General features: G+C 43.2%; 1 protein-coding gene across 3 annotated transcripts in view; it reads right to left on the reverse strand.

The window, feature by feature from the left end:
- EFTUD2 (elongation factor Tu GTP binding domain containing 2) overlaps window positions 1–20,665 on the reverse strand; it is a 1,111,673-nt gene that overhangs the window by 551,171 nt on the left and 539,837 nt on the right. For all 3 annotated transcript variants that reach the window (XM_044055111.1, XM_044055110.1, XM_044055112.1), the window contains exon 12: window positions 12,157–12,220. In XM_044055111.1, the coding sequence (XP_043911046.1) occupies window positions 12,157–12,220 (64 nt within the window). The remainder of the gene's footprint in view (window positions 1–12,156; window positions 12,221–20,665) is intronic.

Below are 20,665 nucleotides of genomic sequence, written 5' to 3' on the forward strand. Positions count from 1 at the left end.
ATTTTTTTCATTGGTGCCATCTATGTCCATGCCTCTGACAGCTTCCAGTCCTCTCGGAACTCCTCACCTGGAGGTGGGCTCCTCAGGGCGGGGTGTGACCCCAGTTCTGAAGTTGTCCTTCTCGGTTCCAGGCACCCATCCCTCCTCGGTGGGCCTGCTTTCCAAGTGATGGAGAGGGTTTTTACCTCCGCAGGCTCGCAGTCAGCATCAATGACATCGGCACCAGAACCCCACTCTAGCATGCAGCTGTCCCAACCCCCTACTTCGGGATCCTGGGCACGGGAGCCACAAGACCTCCCTTTGAAGGGAACCCTTTCTCCGGAGTCCTCCTCAGAAAATCCCAATGGGGAGCCACCCCAGAAGAAACGGTGCTAGAGGAAGCACCTTGATTTCCCTGAGGAATCTATCACTGAGGACTCAGACTGTGATGAGGGGGAAAGGTCCCCATGGACTCCTCCAGACAACGTCTCATTTGGAGACTTTCTCAAAATCCTCAAGCAGCGGGGAGACTGGAATTCCTCTAATCTTTCTTCTGATGAATGGTGTTCTTGCAGGCCTTCCGTGCCCAGCCATCTACTTCCTGGGTGACGCCACCTGTGGATGAGCTTATTAACCTGATTGTGCAGCATGCCTGGAAGGCCCCGGACAATGTAGAACCTGTCCCCCAGAGGGCGGACAAAATTCTATCCATCCCTGAAGACCAGCCCAAATGGTCCAAGCAGTTGACAGTTGATTCCATGGTCATGGCGGCGGCCACCAAGAGGGAAATGGCAGAAGATAGTTCCACTGTCCATCCTCCAAACAGGAAGTCTCATGCCATGGACAGACTAGAAAAGCTGAGCTATGCTTCAGCGACCCTTGCCATTCGGTCACTGAACTATCTGGCACACTTCACTTGCCTCCAAAGAGATCTAATCTCTGAAACGTCTTCCTCTTTGGCGGAGGTACTGCCTGATGAGGTGCGTGACACTGTCGCCTCACAGCTAGCTATCCTTAAATCTATCTCGAACTCTTCAATGCTTTTAATATCTCACACAACCGAGGGGGCAGCTTGAGCTGCCGCATCAGGCATTGTCACGAGATGCCATGCTTGGATGCATTTGTGTGATTTCGCAGACCCCTTTAAATCTTCCTTCGCCAACGTGCCTGTCAATGAATCTCCACTTTTTGGTTCCAAAGTACGAGACACACTAGCACGAAGTAAGAAAGATGGAAAGACCTTGTCTGCTGTGGGCATACGTTTTTCCACCCCCCAGAGGTCCTACTCCAGGAACCAGAGGCGAGGAAAATTGTGGTTCAAGAAATCCCAAGGATCTTTTTGTTGACACTCATGGTGAGCAATCCACTCAGGGCAAAGGGGGCAACTCATCTGGAAGATGCCTCTTTCGGGGTAGAGGGGGTCCGCACAACCAGAGACCTAGAGTTTCCTTCTCCGGCCGACCCTACCAGTGCTCCTGAGTGGCGTTCCGATTGCTTATCTCTGGAAGCAGTTGGGGGTAATTTTTCTCTGCACCTACCTGCCTAGCAACTTATTACTACCGATGATTGGGTGCAGACAATAATATCCAGAGGCTACCAGATACCATTTGATTTAAATCCCACATCTGTCAAATTAATCCCCGATGTGCCACCAAGTTAGAGGGAGGTAGCAGGCTTAGAAATAGAAAAGCTGCTAATAAAACGAGTCATCCAACCAGTCCAACCAGACCAGAGAGGATTCAGGTTTTACTCGAGGATCTTTTTAGTGCCAAAAAAGACAGGGGACTGGAGACCAATCCTGGATCTCAACCTATTGAACAAATTTATCAAACCTAATTCTGGATGGTCACAGTACAGTCCATTCTCCCCTTTCTAGGGAGGGACAACTGGATGTGCTCTATAGACCTCCAGGATGCATATTACCACATAAAGATGGATCACCGCTCCCGGAGATTTCTCCGCTTCCGGCTGGGAGCCAATCACTACCAGTTCAGGGCACTGCCATTCGGTCTCTCGACAGTCCCGCAAGTGTTCACCAAATGTATGGCAATTGTAGTACCTGATCTTTGATTGCAAGGATTCCAGGTGTTTCCGTATCTAGACGACTGGCTCCTTACCGCCCCAACCCGGAATCTTCTAATCCGCAGCCTCTCTTACACTCAAGGCCTCGCTCTCCGCTTGGGGATTACAATCAAGGACAAATCTCAAATGCACCCAACAAAAACACTGGAATTCACTGGAGCAGTTTTCGACACAACATCCTGTCATGCTTCCCCTCCCTCCTCACAAGTTTTCGAAAATAAGACACCAAATCCAAGCCCTTTTTCCACAGACCTTTGCACCAGCACGCCATGTACTGCAACTCTTAGGCTCCATGGCGGCTGCCATTACTAGTACCACCAGTGAGGTTGCACATGAGAATTCTACAGTGGCTCCTTTTTTCACAATGGTTGATCTTAACCCACCCACTCGACCACATGATACATCTTACAAATCTTTGCAAGGAAGCAATGCTATGGTGGATGAAATCAAAATCGAATCTTTGGTGTCAACCATTCTGTCTCCCCCAGCCCATGGCCATGGTGACCACGGATGCTTCCCTGTTGGGGGGGGGGGGGGGCATTTCCAGGAAAAGACGGTCCAAGGTGCCTGGTCCCCCATGGAGGGCAGTTTGCACATAGATGTCCTGGAGATGAAGGCAGTTCTCCTAGTGTTGCAAGCGTTCCATACATCCCTCCCTTCTGGGACCATTGCAATTCATTCGGACAACATATCAGTCGTCTGGTATATCAACAAACAAGGCGGAACCAGGTCTTACCCCGTGTCGGGAAGCCATGAGGATTTGGCACTGGGCGATAGCTTCCAACGGCTTTCTTATAGCAATGCACATTCCCGGAAGTTCAAACTTTATTGTGGACAATCTGAGTAGGAACATCCTGATGCTTCACGAGTGGTCCTTCAATCCTGTAATAGCGGATCGGATTTTCCGCTGCTGGGGCAAGCCTTGCTGTGATCTGTTTGCAACAAATGCAGAAGCTACTTTGCTCTGATCCCCCCCTGAGGGACGCTCTAATGCACAATTGGCCCCAGGGTGTATTGTATGTCTTTCTCCCATTTCCCCTCATCCCGAAATTCCTCCAGAAAGCTCAGAGGTTGAGAAGATCTTCATTGCCCCTTATTGGCCCCATCAAGTCTGGTTCCTGTTCCTATGGCCTCATCTGACTCACAGCCCGTAGATCCTGGATCATTCCCAAGGTTTGCTATCTCATCCTCAGGGACTGATTCACCCCAATCTCCACAGCCTCAAACTCACAGCTTGGTTTCTCCACTTCCAATGATTGCCAGGCTGCCTGATATCTCATCTCCCATTCGTGAAATTCTTCTGGCTTCACACAAACCTTCCACCAGGAAAATTGTTTCTAGTAAATGGACTAGGTTCTCTATTTGGGCCAAAGATCAGAACCTAGATCCTTTCTCTATGACTATTCAAAAGATCATACAATACCTGATGACTCTTCTACATGCAGGAGCCTCAGCATCAACAATCACTGTGCATTTAGCAGCGATCGCAAATTTTCATAATGGATTTGATAATTCTTCTGTTATGTCACACCACTTGTGCAAGACCTTTTTGAAAGGAGTATTACACGTTAAACCTCCTGTCAAGGGCCCCAAAGAACCCTGGGACTTGACCTTGGTACTTCAATCACTAACAGGCCCTCCTTTCCAGCCTTTTGATTATTGTGATATAAAATTTTTGTCATGGAAGACTCTACTTCTAGTAGAACTCACCTCAGCGTGAAGAGTATCTGAGTTGTAGGCCTTGAGTGTCAAGAGACCGCACTTGAACTTCCACAGGGATAGAGTATCCCTTCGTACTGACCCTTCTTTCTTGCCCAACATCATTTCTGTTTTTTTCCATTAATCAATCTACTGACCTGCCGGTTTTCTTCCCTCAGCATTCTAACAGAGGGGAGTATCTGTTGCACACCCTTGATGTTTATAGGCAGCTTCATTATTATTTAGACAAGACTAAATCTTTCAGGAAAACGGATCAATTGTTTGTGGCCTTTGCAGGACCCAGATTGGGTAAACCTGTCTCTAAAGTGTAAACTGCTTACTATCAATGCAGTGCAAATAGTTAATAACCTTTTCTTTTTTTTTTACAATTATTTTGCACTGTGATTATTTAACATTTGTATATTGTCACTTTATTTTTTACTTATGTTTGCTGGGGCTTTTCCCCTCAGGTCTCCACTGAAAATGGGCTTGTTTGCAAACTCGGACTAACCTAGTTAACAAATGTGAAATAAATAAATAAATTCTGCCAGTAAAGTTTTTCAATGTGCGATGGAACAAAATGTTTTAGGTTATCCATGTGCTATCATAGTAGACAACATTCTAGTAGGGGGCAATAGCAGAGTCGAACATGATAGAAATCTCAAGGAAGTTCTAGACCGTGCTTGTCAAGTAAATCTTAAACCGAATCCTCAGAAGAATAAATTCAAACTGAAAGAAGTTACTTTGTGGGCCATTTGTTTCTTGAGATGCCAGTTCTAGAAAATGTCTCATCTTTACTATGTTTTCTTGGTGTGGTCAACTATTTAGGAAGTTCATCCCAGATCTGAGTGAGCTTTCAGCACCCTTACATGAGTTAACATGCAAAAATGTAAACTGGTCCTGGTTGGAAAAACACCAAAAAGGATTTGATGTTCTGAAACAGAAAGCTGCCAGTGCACCCACACTGAGATATTATGATGTTTACAAACCTGTAAATCTTTCGTGTGATGCTTCAAAATATGGTCTTGATGCAGAATGTCTTCAAGAAGACATACCAGTAGCCTATGCATCCAGAAAGTACAGTTTTGTACCTACCATAAATGTAGATGTCCGATAGGAATGCATCTGCAGTCCTTACAAATGGGTTGTCCTGTCGTCAGGCAGCCCTTCGGTCGGCCGGATTCCAAAGTCTGGGTCTGGCCTCGGCTGGTGTCGCACTTCACCCGACGTCATAGCTGCAGTTATTCGGGTATAAAGGCATCAGCCGACGCCATTTTCCTCAGTGTTTCTTGCCCCAGATGCCAGGTGCCCTCTTGGAAGGCTAAATTTGGATAAATGCCAATGATTCCAAATAGTAGAGAGCAAACACAAAAAATAAGCATGTATGTACATATATACAAACAAATACACCATAATAGATTCCCCAGCTAGCTATAAGATGGGCAAATACCCTAGGAGCACCACAGAGGGAAGGCGGGTGGGTAATCCTGACTGCAGATGCATTCCTATCGGACATCTACATTTATGGTAGGTACAAAACTGTACTATGTCCTTCAAGGATGCATCTGCAGTCCTTACAAATGGGTAGAATACCATAGCCAAACTGGGGGAGGTGGACAAATAAAGTTATGGTGTAGTTAGGATCCCTTGCAAAACAGCAGTGGCAAAGCCTGCTCGGGATCTAGAGTATAAAGGTAAATTATAATGCTTGGCAAATGTATGCACGGAGCTCCAAGTAGCAGCTTCTAAAATGTCCTTGGTAGCCACTCCTCGTAAGAAGGCTGTGGTAGTGGCTGTTGCCCTTGTAGAGTGAGGCCTGATGTTCTCTGGAGTTTTCTTTCCATGGTAGGAGTAACAAAATCTAATGCAATTTCCTATCCACTTGGAGAGTGTCTGTTTTGAAATTGCTTTTCCTTCCCTTCCTGTTGCATATGCTACCAGTAGCTGGTCAGTTTTCCTATTGCCCTTGGTCCTGTCCAGGTAATAGCGTAATTGTCTATGTACATCCAAGATATGTAGCAGTCTTTCTCCCCTGTTCTGTGGGTTAGGGAAGAATGTAGGTAGGTGGATAGCCTGATTCAAAGAAACTCTGGAAACCACCTTAGGCATAAAGGAAGGATTTGTTCTCATGGACACTCTATCTTGATGGAAGATCAGAAAGGGTTGCACTGCCATTAATGCCTGAAGTTCAGATACCCTTCTCGCTGAAGTGATTGCCAGCAGGAAAGCAGTCTTCCATGATAAGTATTGCAATTCTGCTGTTGCTGCTGGTTCGAAAGGAGGAAGTGTCAATTTTTCTAGCACAAAGTTCAAGTCCCATGCTGGTAATGGTGGCTTCCTAGGAGGCTTTACATTTTTAATTCCTCTCAGAAACTGTCTGAGCAGAGGATGTGAGAAGACAGGAGGATCCAAGTTGTATTCTGCTGAAATAGCTGATGCATGAATCTTGATGGAGGAATAGGACAGGCCTGTGTGGAAGAGCTCTGCCAAGTATTCCAGAATGTTGGCAATGTTTACCAGTGACACATCTTCTCCTTTTTCAGTACTCCAAATGAGATATCTTTTCCATTTTGCTGAATAATTTTTTCTTGTTGAGGGTCTGCGAGCCTCAAGGATAATGTCTTTAACCCTTTGGGATAAATTTGGGTTAATTGGTCTTATGCAATGTTCCAGGCAGTCAGCTGCAGAGTTTTCAGGTTTGGATGCAGATTGTTGCAGTTGTTCTGTGTTAACAGCAAGGGAACCAGGGGTAGTGGCCATATTTGTTCCCGAGACATGCTCCTCAGTAATGGGTACCGATGTTGCCTTGGCCAGTCTGGAGCTATCAGAAAGATCCTTGGACGGTCCTCTTTGATCTTCAATAGCACTTTGTGCATCAAAGGAAGTGGTGGAAATGCATATGCTGTCAGGTTTTTCCAACTGAAGGATAGGGAGTCCACCTTCCAAGCAAGTGGGTGGTACGTCCTTGTGCAGAATTTCTTTAGTTGGTGATTGCGTGGGGATGCAAATAAGTCTATTTCTGGGAGTCCCCATTTTCTTGTAATGGTTTTGAAGATGTCCGGATGCAGCATCCATTCGTGGGCATCCGTGGTAGTCCTGCTTAAAATGTCTGCTAGGATGTTTTCTTTTCCTGGTACAAAAATTGCTTTTAACTGTATGTTGTAGCTCAGGGCCACATTCCAGAGATCCAGTGCCATCCGGCAAAGAGGATACGAGTGTGTGCCTCCCTGTTTGTTGATGTACCACATAACTGTGGTGTTGTCTGTCCTTATCATCAATAGACCTTGCTGAAGGAATGGTCTGAATGCCTGAATTGCCAGTTTTACTGCCAGCATTTCCTTTAGATTTATGTGTAGGTGCAGCTGGTTTTGAGACCATAAGCCTTGTATGCACTTGTTCAGCATGTGTGCCCCCCAACTGAGGTCTGAGGCGTCTGTCGTGATGGTTTGGCTTGGTTGAGTACTGTGAAAAGGCAATCCTGTGTTTGATTGACAAGCCTGAGCCCACCATAGGAATTCTTGCTTCAGGCACCCAAAAAGGTTATTCTCTGGGATGGTATCAGTCTTGACTTTTTTAAATTGACTGTGTATCCCAGGGCTTGTAGCAGATAAATGACCCTTTGTAAATCTTCTGCTAGCTTGCTTTCGTTGTCCGCTTGTATCAGGCAGTCGTCCAGGTATGGGTAGATTTGGATTCCCTGAAGCCTGCAATGAGCAATTACTGATGCCAGGCATTTCGTAAACACTCTGGGCGCAGTAGAAAAGCCAAAGGGCAATGCTGAGAATTGATAATGCTCTGATCCTGCAAGAAATCTGAGGTATCTTCTGCAGTTTGGTCGTATGGGGACGTGCAGGTATGCCTCCTTGAGATCTAGAGTCACCAGCCAAGACTCCTTGCCCAGCATGGGAAGAAGCTGCTGTAGGGTCAGCATTTTGAATTTTGGAACAATGAGGAATGTGTTTAAAGCGGACAAGTCGAGAATAGGTCTCCATTTGCCTTCTTTTCTTGGTACCAGGAAGAGTCTGGAGTAAAATCCCTTCCCTTGCTCCATAGATGGTACCTTTTCTACAGCTCTCATCCTTAATAATTGGGATATTTGTTTTAGTGCTTCTGTCTTTTGATTTATAGATTATAGTGCCCTGCCACTGACGTCCTCTGTAAGCACCCCTGGATTGGCTTCTGCCTCTTGAACGCCTATTCCTGCCTCTCTGAGTTCTGGAGGAGTCTGGAAAGGACCAATTCTTGGAGGGCCAATTCCTGCTAAACCTCGGAGGTTGGACCTGTAAGAAATCTTTTACTGTTTGGACAGATTTTGCCTTCTCTTCCATCTTCTTCAGTACTTGTTGTGCAGGAGAGCCAAACAAATTGATCTTATCCATAGGAGCATCTAATAGTTTTGATTTGACATGGTCTGGTAAGGCCTGTTCTTTTAGCCATGCATGCCTTCTGATGACTGTGCCAGTCATGGCTGATCTAAAGGAAGCCTCCAGTGCATCATAGCCGCATTTTAGGGAATGGTTACTGACTTGTTGAATGTTATGTACCATTTCCTGCACATTTTTTGTCTACTGTTTCATCTGAGGACACTTTTTTGGTTAACTGATCTAGCAAAAATTCTTGATACTGCATCATGTGAAATTGACAGTTCAAGGCCCTAGCTGAAAGAGTAGCAGAAGTGTAAACTTTTTTACCCCATCTCTCTAAGGATCTGGATTCCCTTTCAGAGGGGAGGGGGTTTTTGGCAGAGGTGGCTGCTACAGCCTTAGGTCCTTGGGAGATAGTCTCTGGATCTGCAAGGGGAGCCTTATACAAGTGGTAATGTGTGTCCGGGACCCCGTAGTATCTATCGGGCATAACAGGGGCCGGAGGCAGAGAATCAGGAGCAGTACAAGCATCATTAAATGCATCATCTACAACAGAAAGAACTGGAGGTATGGCTAAAGGCCTATGTTGCGGTAAATGCAGAAAAGTTCTAAGCCTTTTTCTGGAATCTGAAAAATCCTGGCCCTGCCACTGAAATTGTTCCCTCATAGCATGCAGGGTTTCCCCAAAGGAAAATTCCTCAGGCGGAGAGGCAGAAGGAATGGACTCTTCACCATCAGAGTCTTCATAAGGGGAGTAAGGGGCCTCTGGAGGGTCTGTATCATTTGAGTAATCAGAGGAATCATCTGTAGACACTGGCTCAGGGGGCTCTGCTCTAGGCCTCTTCTCTGGAGGCGGGTGAGAGGCCCTGTCTGGTTGAGGTAGGGATCCTCGGATTAAAGAAATGAGATCCTCTGCTAAACTTAGCATTTGTGAACTAGAGCTAGGCCTGTGAGAGGGGGGCTTAGCAGGCACAGATTTAGTAGTTTTAGCTGCTTTAGCCCTGGCAAAGGCCTTAATGGACATGGCTGCAGGGGGCCTAGCAGCTCCACGTGCAGGGGTTGAAATATCCAAGGGAATAGTGTCTGATAATTCCTGAGAAACTGTAACAGTAGGTGGGATATCAGAAGCCGATTCCACGAGGGAGGAAGAGGCCTCGGCAGGAGGAAAGTTTTCGGCTGAAGGAGGAACCGCTTGCTCGGTTTCAGCCGAAACAGAGACACTCGCGGTTGGCTTAACCGAGGTTTCGGCCAAAACTGCGAGTGTCGGTCCTTTTCCTTGCGTTTTTTAGATATTTGCGAAGTCGGAGGATCCGACGGCATAATATAAGCAAAATCGGAGTCGAAAAACTCCTCAGCAAACTCCGACCGATGTCTAAGCGTCCGCCGGTTAAAAGAAGCACAGGCTAGACAAGCTGCGACGTCGTGGTCTGGGCCTAGACAAGGTAAGCAGTAAGAGTGGAAATCTTTATGAGGTATTTGTTCCCACAAGTTAAACAGTTATTCACTTTTTCTGACATCGGCTGAGGCAAGAAAGAGTCCCCAACGGGGTACTTAGCTTTTTAGAAGTCTTCGAAGTAGTTTTCGGTAGTAGTAATCTCTGGTTCTGACCGACCGGCACTTGCGAACAGCTTCTGCTTCGGGCGCCACACGGCAAGAAAGACTGGGGAAAATGGTGTCGGCTGATGCCTTTATACCCGAATAACTGCAGCTATGACATCGGGTGAAGTGCGACACCAGCCGAGGCCAGACCCAGACTTTGGAATCCGGCCGACCGAAGGGCTGCCTGACGACAGGACAACCCATTTGTAAGGACTGCAGATGCATCCTTGGAGGACATCTTTAACCCAAACTCAAAGGCAGTCTGCACAAATTGAAAAAGAATTTTTGGTAGTAGTGTTCACATGTTCAAAGTTCAATGATTATATTTAAGGCAAACCTGTTAAAAACAGAGAATGATCACCAACCTGTAGTAACAATTCTGAAAAAGCCAATACATACAGCCCTAGCATGCCTGCAATGCATGTTAAAACTGTAAAAGTAAAATTTCAATATTGTCTATACAAAAGGCAAATTTCTATACCTTGCTGATGCTTTGTCAAAAGCACCCAGACAAGCAACAGAACAGCATGATAATTAGAAAGCAAACTCTGACATCAATGAAGTCAAAAAATTTGTCCTCATCATGTCTTGATGAACTCAGAAATTGAACAGCTTCAGACCCAATTCTCCATAAGCTGAAACATGTTATCAGTCAAGGATGGCCAGCATGACAAACTAGTTTACCACCTGACATATAGAAGTATTTTCCTTACAGAGATGAGCTCATGATGGAAGATGGAATCATAATGAAAGGTCCTAAAGTGGCAATTCCTACAACATTACAACAGGAATATATACAAATTTTCCATCATGGTCACCTGGGTACTGATTCAATCAAAAGAAGGGTAAGAGACATAGTATTTTGTACTTCTATGCCAAAAGATATAGATAAGGAAACTCTAGCATGTTCCATTTGCAATAATACTACATCACACCAACAAAAAGAACCACTTCAGCTAAACCAGATTCCTGAACTACCATGGTCGACAGTTGCTATTGATATTTTCAAATGGAACGGCCAGCATTACTTCGTGTCAGTAGACTCTTATTCAAATTGGTTTGAAATTGACTTTCTTCCTAACTTAATGTTCAGCACCGTTATTACAAAACGGAAGAGACATTTTTCTGTTCATGATAGTCTGCACAAAGTTGTCTCTGACAATGGTGCACAGTTTACAAGTCAGCAGTTCAAGAATTTTGCTGAGTCTTGGGACTTTGTCCATGTTACTAGTAGTCCTGAGTATCCCAGTCTAATGCAGTCCAATGTGCAAAATGTTTGTTGGAGAAATCCAACAGAGCTGGTACCAATGTTTTTCTTAACCTACTTAATCTCAGAAACATTCCTCAAGATAACCTGCATGGTTCACTTTCTCAGAGTTTTACGTCCAGACAGACTAGAACAACTCTTCTGATCAGTAAACAATTATTGATTCCACATGCAAACAACAACAGAGTGGTCAAAAATCAACTTCTGAAAAAAATGCCAGTCACAAATGTTGTACTGCGATAAATCCAGCAATCCCCTTAGACCAATAAAACAAGAACAGATTGCAAGAATGCAGACATCTAAAGGATATGACTGAGTGGAAATTGTCAAAGATATTTGTGAAGAACCGAGATTTTACATCATACAATCTGATGGAATGGATTTCAGGAGGAATCAAAGGCACATATTGCCAGTCTCCAAACTACTGATATCGCAGATTGCCTGTGCCAGAGATTCTATTTCTCAGAACGACTCTACACTTGTTCAAATTCCAGAGGACAGTGTACTTTCTTTAAGCAATCCTGATGTCATTCCCGAATTTCCAACTGTAAAAGACTCCCCACAGACTGTTCCTGTTACTAAACCCAGTCAAAATGTTTGTGTGACTAGATTGGGTAGACTTTCCAGACCCATTTTGAAATACACAGCGACTTGGACTTGAATTCATTTGTTGTTAAATGTTGATGTGATGTCTAGCTTGTGAAATATTTTGTTCTTCTATTGCACATTGAACAAATCAAAGAGGGAAGATGTAGATCATTGCGCGTATTGTACCTAGTCAGCCACTGTAGCTAGATAGAACAAGCATATAAGTTACTGAGCATGTGCAAGATCAGTGCCATTTTTTACAGTTAGCAGAGCAAATGCAGAGATGAATGGCGAAGCACATGTGAGTGTGTTTGAAGCAATGAGTCAGTTATTCCACCTACAGCTCCTGATGTGTCTCAGCGTCTCATTTGAATGTATGAGATGATGACAGTAAAGACCTGCAGGATAAAACTACTTTGAAAAATCATTCGATAGGCGCATTTCCTTCTACTAACATCAGGCTGAAATTTCAAAATCTTATTAAAAGGTAGGACCAAAAGACTATGTCATGATTAAATAAACATGGCGCTAACACTAAATAAAAAAAAATGTTCACTGCTTGAAAATGAAAATACTTACGTTTTAGGATTGAAGTAGATGTCACCCCAGAGCCGTTTAGCAAATTCTAAGTAACTGATGTTGCCTGCAAGATAAAATGAGTGTACATTAACCACGATGCTATATACTCTTTATAAATACACACATAAAAAGACGCACATATCTCATACTTTCATATGTGCCCACACATATTTATTCATTTTTCAGTTTTTGACTTAATTCTCCAATACATTTTCACAGGGAAGGTGAAGCCTATCACACTACTCACATGGTGCAAGGCATACAAGCTCATCTTGAAGTGGGTGCTAACCCATCATATGATACACATACACTCACTCCCTCACCCACCCACCCACCCACCCACTCACCCACTCTGCATGTACACCTATGAGCAATTTACAGGACTGCCAATTCACTATAGAATGTCTTTGACATATGGAATGAAACTAAAGCATACAGCAAAAGCTCATGCAGATAGGCAGGACATGCAGGCTCTGCGGAGGAGTTATGCCAACTAAGAACCAAACTGGAAACCAAACACTGTGAGGAAGAAGCAGGAACCTTTGCACCACTGTGTCCATATCCTAAATTACATAAGTATATGGGTGTGTGTGTGTGTGTGTGTGTGTGTGTGTGTGTGTCCAAAACCAAGATGGTGTAAGACCTATATTGCTTTTATTCAGTAAAATCCACGTGAGTGCTTTCATCTGCTACTTCAGAATTCTTCATACCTAAACATCTGGGTATTCATTACTGCAATGAATTTGAAAATGTATGTATTTCAATAATAACAGAATCTAATGAAACATAAGACAAATCGTACAATAGCATGCCCAAGTTACAACATCAAGTGGAACAAATGATCGGTATTCCACCCCAGTCCACTCCTCTGGCTTACCCCAGTGCTCTCATCCACTGTCTGATTTTCTGACGCCAGTTTTGCTCTCAATGGACACCATCCTTGGACTCTTTTTTTTTTTTTTTTTTTTTAATCTCAGGGCCCCAAGTTCACTCTATCAGATGATTGGCTACTCGGGGACTCTAACAGCCAGTCAGGCTTAAACACCCTTTGACTGAATTCAGATCCACACAATGATTTTTATTTTGTTCCACATGATGTAATAACTTAGGCCTGCTACTGGTTAGCTTCCCAAAACTGCAAGTTACATTCCTTTATTGTGCTAATAAATACATGGTTAAGATCAAAACACTGATAGATACTTGCACATTTAGGTCTAAAGCAGTCTTAAGTAGCACACAAAAGTGACCAACTGAATTTTACATTTTATTTAAAAAAATTGCAGTACAGCTCTTACACAACCTTGTATGGATTTTCATTTTTGGTTTCGGACAACTCAGTGTTCTTAAGCATCTGGGCTCCAAAGATGTTTTTGCATATGCACACAAACAACTTCTCAAGAAGGAATGAGAAGAAGAAGCAGGGAACCATGCCATAACGAATTTTAATTTAATGCCTACACAGCTTAGTAATAAACTACACACAGGAAAAACTAGAAACATTACCTCTTACAGAGTGATCTGCAAGTTTAACCTCTCCTAACTGTATGACAATGTACTAAGAACTTGCACAAAATGGATCAATGTTAAGTGACATGATGAAACCTGTAAGTAGGGTGCACTCAGCCTTTGTTTTATAATGCAGGCCCAAAGAAAAATGTTACAAAATCAAGTAATAAGTCTAATGGAAAAAAAAACAAATGAACACTTTACAGTAATAATTAGCATAACCACAGTTTTGCGTATCAAACCTTTGAATAAAGAACATTTACAGTGTGGTCAATTATTGTAAAAGGGAAAAAAAGAACTGAAGTGAGATATTTAGAAAAGGGAAGGAACAAATTACATAGCAAGAAATGGAATTTGTGGGAACAGTATATACAAAGTAATGTTTAGGAGGAGGATTGAGGTTTAAGGGAAGGCAAATATTAGCAACTTAAGCAATGTTGGAGTGAACGGCAGTTACAGCGAAAGAAAATGTGTGCAATGCATAATGTCCGAAAAAGAAAAACTTCAATATAGTTTAATTTCTTTTCTATTAATGTATGCGTGCCTAGGACTTAGTGACAATTTGATGATGCATCTATACTTAGAGCTAACAGTATGTAAACACATTTACTACTACATGCAATAGACATCACATTACTTTAAAGAAAGCATTACTATAGATATTTTAATAACAACTTAGACACTTAATATTAGGATACCTGTTTTGGTATACTGACAAGCTAAAACAGCATTAATGCCAGTGAGGGAAATATTTATATCTATATATTACAATTGACAGAATATACAGGAAATAAAAAGACAATTAAGAAAATGTTTAAAAGTAAGCAAATAAGAGAGACAGATATGGCACACACACAAGCAAAGTTTTTTTATTTCATTTTACTTACATCTGTTAACCAGAGTAGAACACTGATCCATTATCTGTATTGTACATGGTCAAGATTTCTGTCTTGTAAATTGTCTTAATGTGGAGCTTTTCTCCCCGGGCCTCCGCTGAAAATGGGCATACATCCAGTCAGACTATCCCGGTCAACAAATGTAAAATAAAAATAAAATAAATAAATATGGACCTTTTTTGGATTTAGCCTGGGAACACTATCTGGTTACGTGACTTGTTAATCAAATGGAGGATGAAGGAATCAAGCATCATGCCACTGGAAGCAGCTCCACAGACTTGGTCCTCAGCACCAACTAACAGACATGGTTGTCCAGGTTAGATGTCAGTGAACTACAGCAGAACGTACAGATCTGATGTTGTCTTCTCCATGTGGCTTAAACCTGTGGATTATCAGATTTGACGCCAGCCAAATTCACTAACTTCAACTTATCAGGCTCCACTTCTCCTACCCACAAATCCTCCTCCATAGTAGGTAGTGCAGGTCAAGTTTGCCAACATTCCAGTCAGCAGCTCAATCCGTTGCTCCGTTACAGCATATCCTGTATGTTTTTTTCTCATCTACCTTCTACCCCTACCCTTTAAAATATAGTTACAGTAGGACAGCTGATAGGTGGGGATTAAAGTTTTTGGGGTGTGTGTGTGTGTGTGTGTGTGTGTGTGTGTGTGTGTGTGTGTGTGTGTGGTTAGCAGAGGGCTTTTCCCACTCTTGAGAATTTCTGATTGCCGTGTTGACTTTTATCTTTTTCAGGATAGGGTAGTTTTTTTTTTCTTCCTTTAACTGGAGTGTTAGTGTAGTGTTTTCTATTTTAGTGTGATGTACAGATAACAGGTTTAAGAAATGTCTCGCTTGTAGGCACAAGCTCCATTCACAAAATGTGCACAAGTGAATAGATTGTTTGGAGGCTGCTCACCTTGACTCCTCCTGTTTGAATTGTGAGGGGTTTGGATCCAGAGCCATCAATGAGAGGAGGGCAAAGCTAATACTGAAAGGTCACCTCCCTGCTGCTGCTTCCCCTTCGGAACTGAGGAAAGGATCTGATAAGCCCCCAACCCCATCCCCGTCCCGGGGAGGTACAATATTCTTGCAGACAGCTTGAGCAGCAATTATCTTCTTCCCCACAAGTGGACTCTGAATTTGAGAGTTGCAGCTCGGATCTTTTGGCTCTGGGGCACTCCGTGTTGCGACCTTTTTGAGTCCCCCCTCAACACCAAATGCAATGGCTATTATGCCTTAGTCCCTCCTTGGGGGCAGTCGTCTAGAGACTCTCTTCTGTATGTATGGCCCCCAGGTCTCCTATATGCATATCCTCCAGTTCCCCGATTGTCAAATTTTATCAGAAGACAGCCCACTGCAGAGTGAATGTGATCCTCATAACTCCCTTCTGGCCTCATCAGGTATGGTTGGGCCTTTCTGCGGCTTCTTCTTTGACATCTTCCTTGGGTTCTGGATCCTAATCCAGATCTAATTTCTCATCCCGCAAGTCTGGATCCTCCCAATTTGCAGTCCCTCAAGTTAACTGCATGATTTCTCCAATTCCCTTGATGGCCATGAATCCCAAGCTATCAGACAGTGTTGTGCATATTTTGTCCTCACCCCAAAAGTTATCTACTAGGGAAAGTATACTCTAGTAAACAGAAAAGCTTTGCAGTGTGGGTGGAATCTCAAGAGTTTGATCCTTTTTCTGCTCCCTTAGAGTCAGTTTTAGATTTTCTCACGAAGTCGTTTAATTCAGGCTCTAGTTTTTCTATGATCAAGGTACAACTGGTAGCCATTTCTAATTTTCATGTTGGCAGGAAAAACATCCCCTTGGCTGCTCTGAAAATCTCCAAGGCATTTCTCAAAGGCACATTTCCTTTGCCCCCCCACCCCAACTGGCAAATGAACATCAGGGCAAACGGATTCGGCCATCGCACACAGAGCCAAAAGCCTCAATCGCTGGTTCTCCAAGTAAAGTGAAAGAGATGACAGATGACTGGTGAGTGTCTAAGGGACAAACGCCTGACAAATCTCACACTGTGTATGGTTGTGGGTACCACCCAAACAAAAAAGGCAATGTTCATGTCTCTCTTATGGGGAATCTACCTCCCACACTCAAATTATCCCTTCCTGAATGACATATAAACTAAAGTAATACTTAGAAAAATGAAAGGAACAGACCCCAATGGGACACTTTTCTGTAGAAGGTTTGGTAGTGAAACCAACTTGCTGAACGGCTTGCAGACAGAATTCAAACATAGCATTCAGACTGGCAGCAAAGAAATGCTGAGGATTAAATGCTTGTATGATACATTTGTGCCTTACGCCTTGCATATAGGACATACGTCTGACATACGGCACCTGGAAGATGTACAAGCTTTGATATGCCATCAGGAAATTTGGCTACAATCTGAACAATATTCCAAGAGTAAAGAATACTTGCAACACAGGAAATACATCTTAAGGAATCAGTTACGAAGTAGTGGAGGAAGGAGCTAAGGTAAGGGTAAATGGGAGCAAGTCTTAAGTATAAGAAGAGGAAATGTTAGTTAGAAATACTAAAGCGTGAAATGTCATTTTCACGATGGTAGTGGAGGTAAAGAATTATATAAGGGACTTCTTGAGATTCATCAGGAGTCTAAGTGGAGATGAAAGGTAAGGATTGATGGGGAAATATAAGGCAGAGGGGATGACAGATAAAAAGAGACAACACACTGCAAACAGAGTATAAATGAACTGTTAGTTAAGTAAGTCTAAAGGAACAGAACTATCGGGTGTTAAGCTATGATTTCATTGACTGCAGATAGAACAGCTATGCAAACATAATCACCACAGTTGTAGATGTTTCAGCAGTACAAGTCATCATACAAAGGATTATGCCACCAGGTAGACATCCAACCATCCAGCTAAACATGCTCGTATGGGTTGTCTACCCCACACTATGGACATTAGCAAGATGCACTGCATAAAAGAAAAAGGTGCCTGCACGGTCTTCAATTCTTTTTTGCACTGGATACTAGAAAGGCCATCAAAGAGAATGTTGGAAAGACCTGCCTAGCGAATTATAGGAAAGGTGCTATTGTCAGCATAAATATGAGAAAGAGGAGGCCTCCCTAAATAAGGAGAAAGAATCCTTCCTCCCCTCTGTTATTACACAGCATGCAATTATAAATAAGGGAAAAAGGGAGGCAGCTGTACTGCAGCATTGAGCTTACTTGAGCATCGACGTTTATCTACTTATTTTCTTCCAGTTTGCTAAAAGTGATAATCCAACTGGGATTTTGGCCCCTTTTCACCAGATTCCTTGGGAGAAAACCTCTGCAACAAGTTGTCACTAGATCTTTTACAGCAGTGAGGGAATGGTTTATAACACGAAAATACAAAACCTTTACACAATTATACATTACATGCAGGTTGTTACACAGCATGTGCATAACACTCAAGAGTTTTTGTATAACTGTAAACTAATACAGTCAGAAAAAATACATTTGAATGAATAGTAATAACAGTAAGGTAATGCAACAGGGAAAGGGCATGTTGGGACAGTCATAATACAATCAGAGAGCTAAACATGAATATTTTAAGGAAATATAGGTGAAAGACAAAAACAAGAGTAGAGGATGTAAAGACAAAGTAAAAAGTCATTACATACAACTAGCTAAATGTAAAAGTAATATGGCATACTGGGTAAGCATTCACAGTAGACAGAGACTATAGAAGTAGAAAAGTAGAGTAAAGATGATGTATAGTTAGATTAGACAGACTGGAATGTTCATGGTTTTCTCATTATACAGGAGCAGATTTGATATGGCCACATAAATATAGCACATTCATTGTAGGGATCACTAATGCAGTATGGCTGACTGCACAAAAAAAGAAGTTATGTCCTTACCATAACGTTCCATGTGGAGTGTTCATCTCGCCTTGGTTATTACACATGGGTTCGGAGCCGATCCTCGGCTCCGTGCCGGTCGACTGCAAGCTCTGCATCGAGAAGAAGCTCGAGGACATCTAATACCCACAATCCCCCTCTGCCTTTACCTCAGATCTAGTTTGCAAGCAAACCAGACATAAAAGCACACATGCCAACTATATACAAAAAATACATATATACAAACATACCCAGTGTATGATAGTAACAGTAATACTGCAACAGCAGAAGGAGAATACTCCAGACCAGGCACCAAATCGAACGTTCTTCCTAAGGGTGGGAGGGTGGGAGTGTAATAACCAAGGCGAGATGAACACTCCACATGTAACGTTATGGTAAGGACATAACTTCTTTATGTGAGAGTGTTCAATCTCGCCTTTGTTCTTACACATGGGTAGCGTCCTAGCTCCATGATCCTGAGGAACTCAAGGGAGAACGTTCTTGAGCACAGTGGAACCAAAGGTTGCCCTATCCCTAGAAACCCTGTCCACTTTGTAATGAGATATAAATGTATGTGGTTTAGCCCAAGTAGCAGCCGCACAAATAATGTCTAAAGGTAAACGAGCTGCGTGAGCCAAAGATGTAGAAATTGATCTGGTAGAATGTCCTCTGGGTTTTGCTGATAATGTTTGATCAGAAGCTTCATAAACATAAATGATACAGTCAGTTAGCCACTTTGAAAGAGTTCGTTTCGTGACTGCAAGACCCTTTCTGCTGTCAGCAAAAGCTACAAATAGTTGATCAGATTTCCTGTGATCTTTTGTTCTATCCAAATAAAATCTGAGTTGTCTATGGACGTCTAGTTTGTGCAACATATACTCTAATTTATTAGAGTGATCTTTAAAGAAGGTGGGTAATTCGATGGATTGATTAATATTATTAGTAGAACAAACTTTGGGAAGAAAGGATGGATTAGTGCGTAGGGATACTCTGTCAGAATGAAAAATTAAATAAGGATGTTTGACCGAAAGGGCCTGCAGCTCAGACACCCGTCTAGCAGATGTAATAGCCACTAGAAACAATGTTTTCCATGACAAAAATTTCAAAGTGCAACTTGAAGCTGGTTCAAAGGGTGGTAACATCAATTTAGAGAGTAATAAATTTAAATTCCACGGTGATGTCGGACATCTGACTGGTGGTCTGATATGAAAGGAACCCTTTAAAAAGGCTTTACAAAGTCTGTGAGCCATAATAGGTGCACCACTTTCCTCTACATGATAGTTAGAAATGGCAGCTAACTGTACTCTTAAGGTAGCCGGGGAAACTCCTTCCTGAAATAATTCAGTCAAAAATTCAAAAATCTTATTCAACGGAGCCGTAACAGGGTCCAACTGATGTGGCTCCGCCCAGAAGACAAACCGTTTCCACTTACTGGTGTAAGTCTTTGTAGTGGAAACTTTATGAGAAGCTACCAAAATATCTTGAACCGCCGATGTAAGGGGAATTGACCTGGCTAGAAAGGAAGGAGCAGCCAAGCTGCTAGATGGAGAGATTCCAGGGATGGGTGAGGAACTCCTGACGAGTGAGTCAGTAGATCTGGCTCTGGGTCCAGCATCCAAGGTCCCCGAATGCGGTGATGCAATAGAAAGGGGAACCAAATTTGACGAGGCCAGAACGGAGCAATGAGAATTATAGTCCTCTGAAGGTTGTTTGCTTTCTGTAGAAACTTTTCAATCAGGGGAAATGGAGGAAAAGCATATAGGAGACCCGGGGGCCAATCGTGCACCAGCGCGTCCCTGGGGACTTCCCCTGGAGGGTAATAGGGCAAAGTAGCTCCTGCATTTGGCGTTCATTGGAGACGCAAACAGATCGCAGGTAGGCTGGCCCCATTTGCGAAAAATCCTTCCCGCAACTGACTGTTTGAGGGACCACTCGTGAGGCAATAGTATTGCTCTGCTCAGCCTGTCGGCTATGACGTTGGATGACCCCGGGATGTGCGTTGCGATCAGAAAGCGACCGGTGGACTCTGCCCATTGCCAAATTCTCATGGCCTCTCTGCATAGTTGGTAAGACCTGGTTCCCCCTTGCTTGTTTATGTACCAGACTACGGACATGTTGTCTGTCTGAACTGCAATGGTCCCTGGAGGAAGAAGGGGAGCAAAGTGTTGCAACGCTAAAAACACTGCCCTCAACTCCAGAACATTGATGTGCAGATTGTACTCCAGATTGGTCCATTCGCCTTGGACTGTCTGTCCCT

The sequence above is a fragment of the Protopterus annectens genome, chromosome 13.part0 (genome assembly GCF_019279795.1).
Source record: "Protopterus annectens isolate FY-2018-M chromosome 13.part0, PAN1.0, whole genome shotgun sequence".
NCBI lineage: Eukaryota > Metazoa > Chordata > Ceratodontiformes > Protopteridae > Protopterus > Protopterus annectens.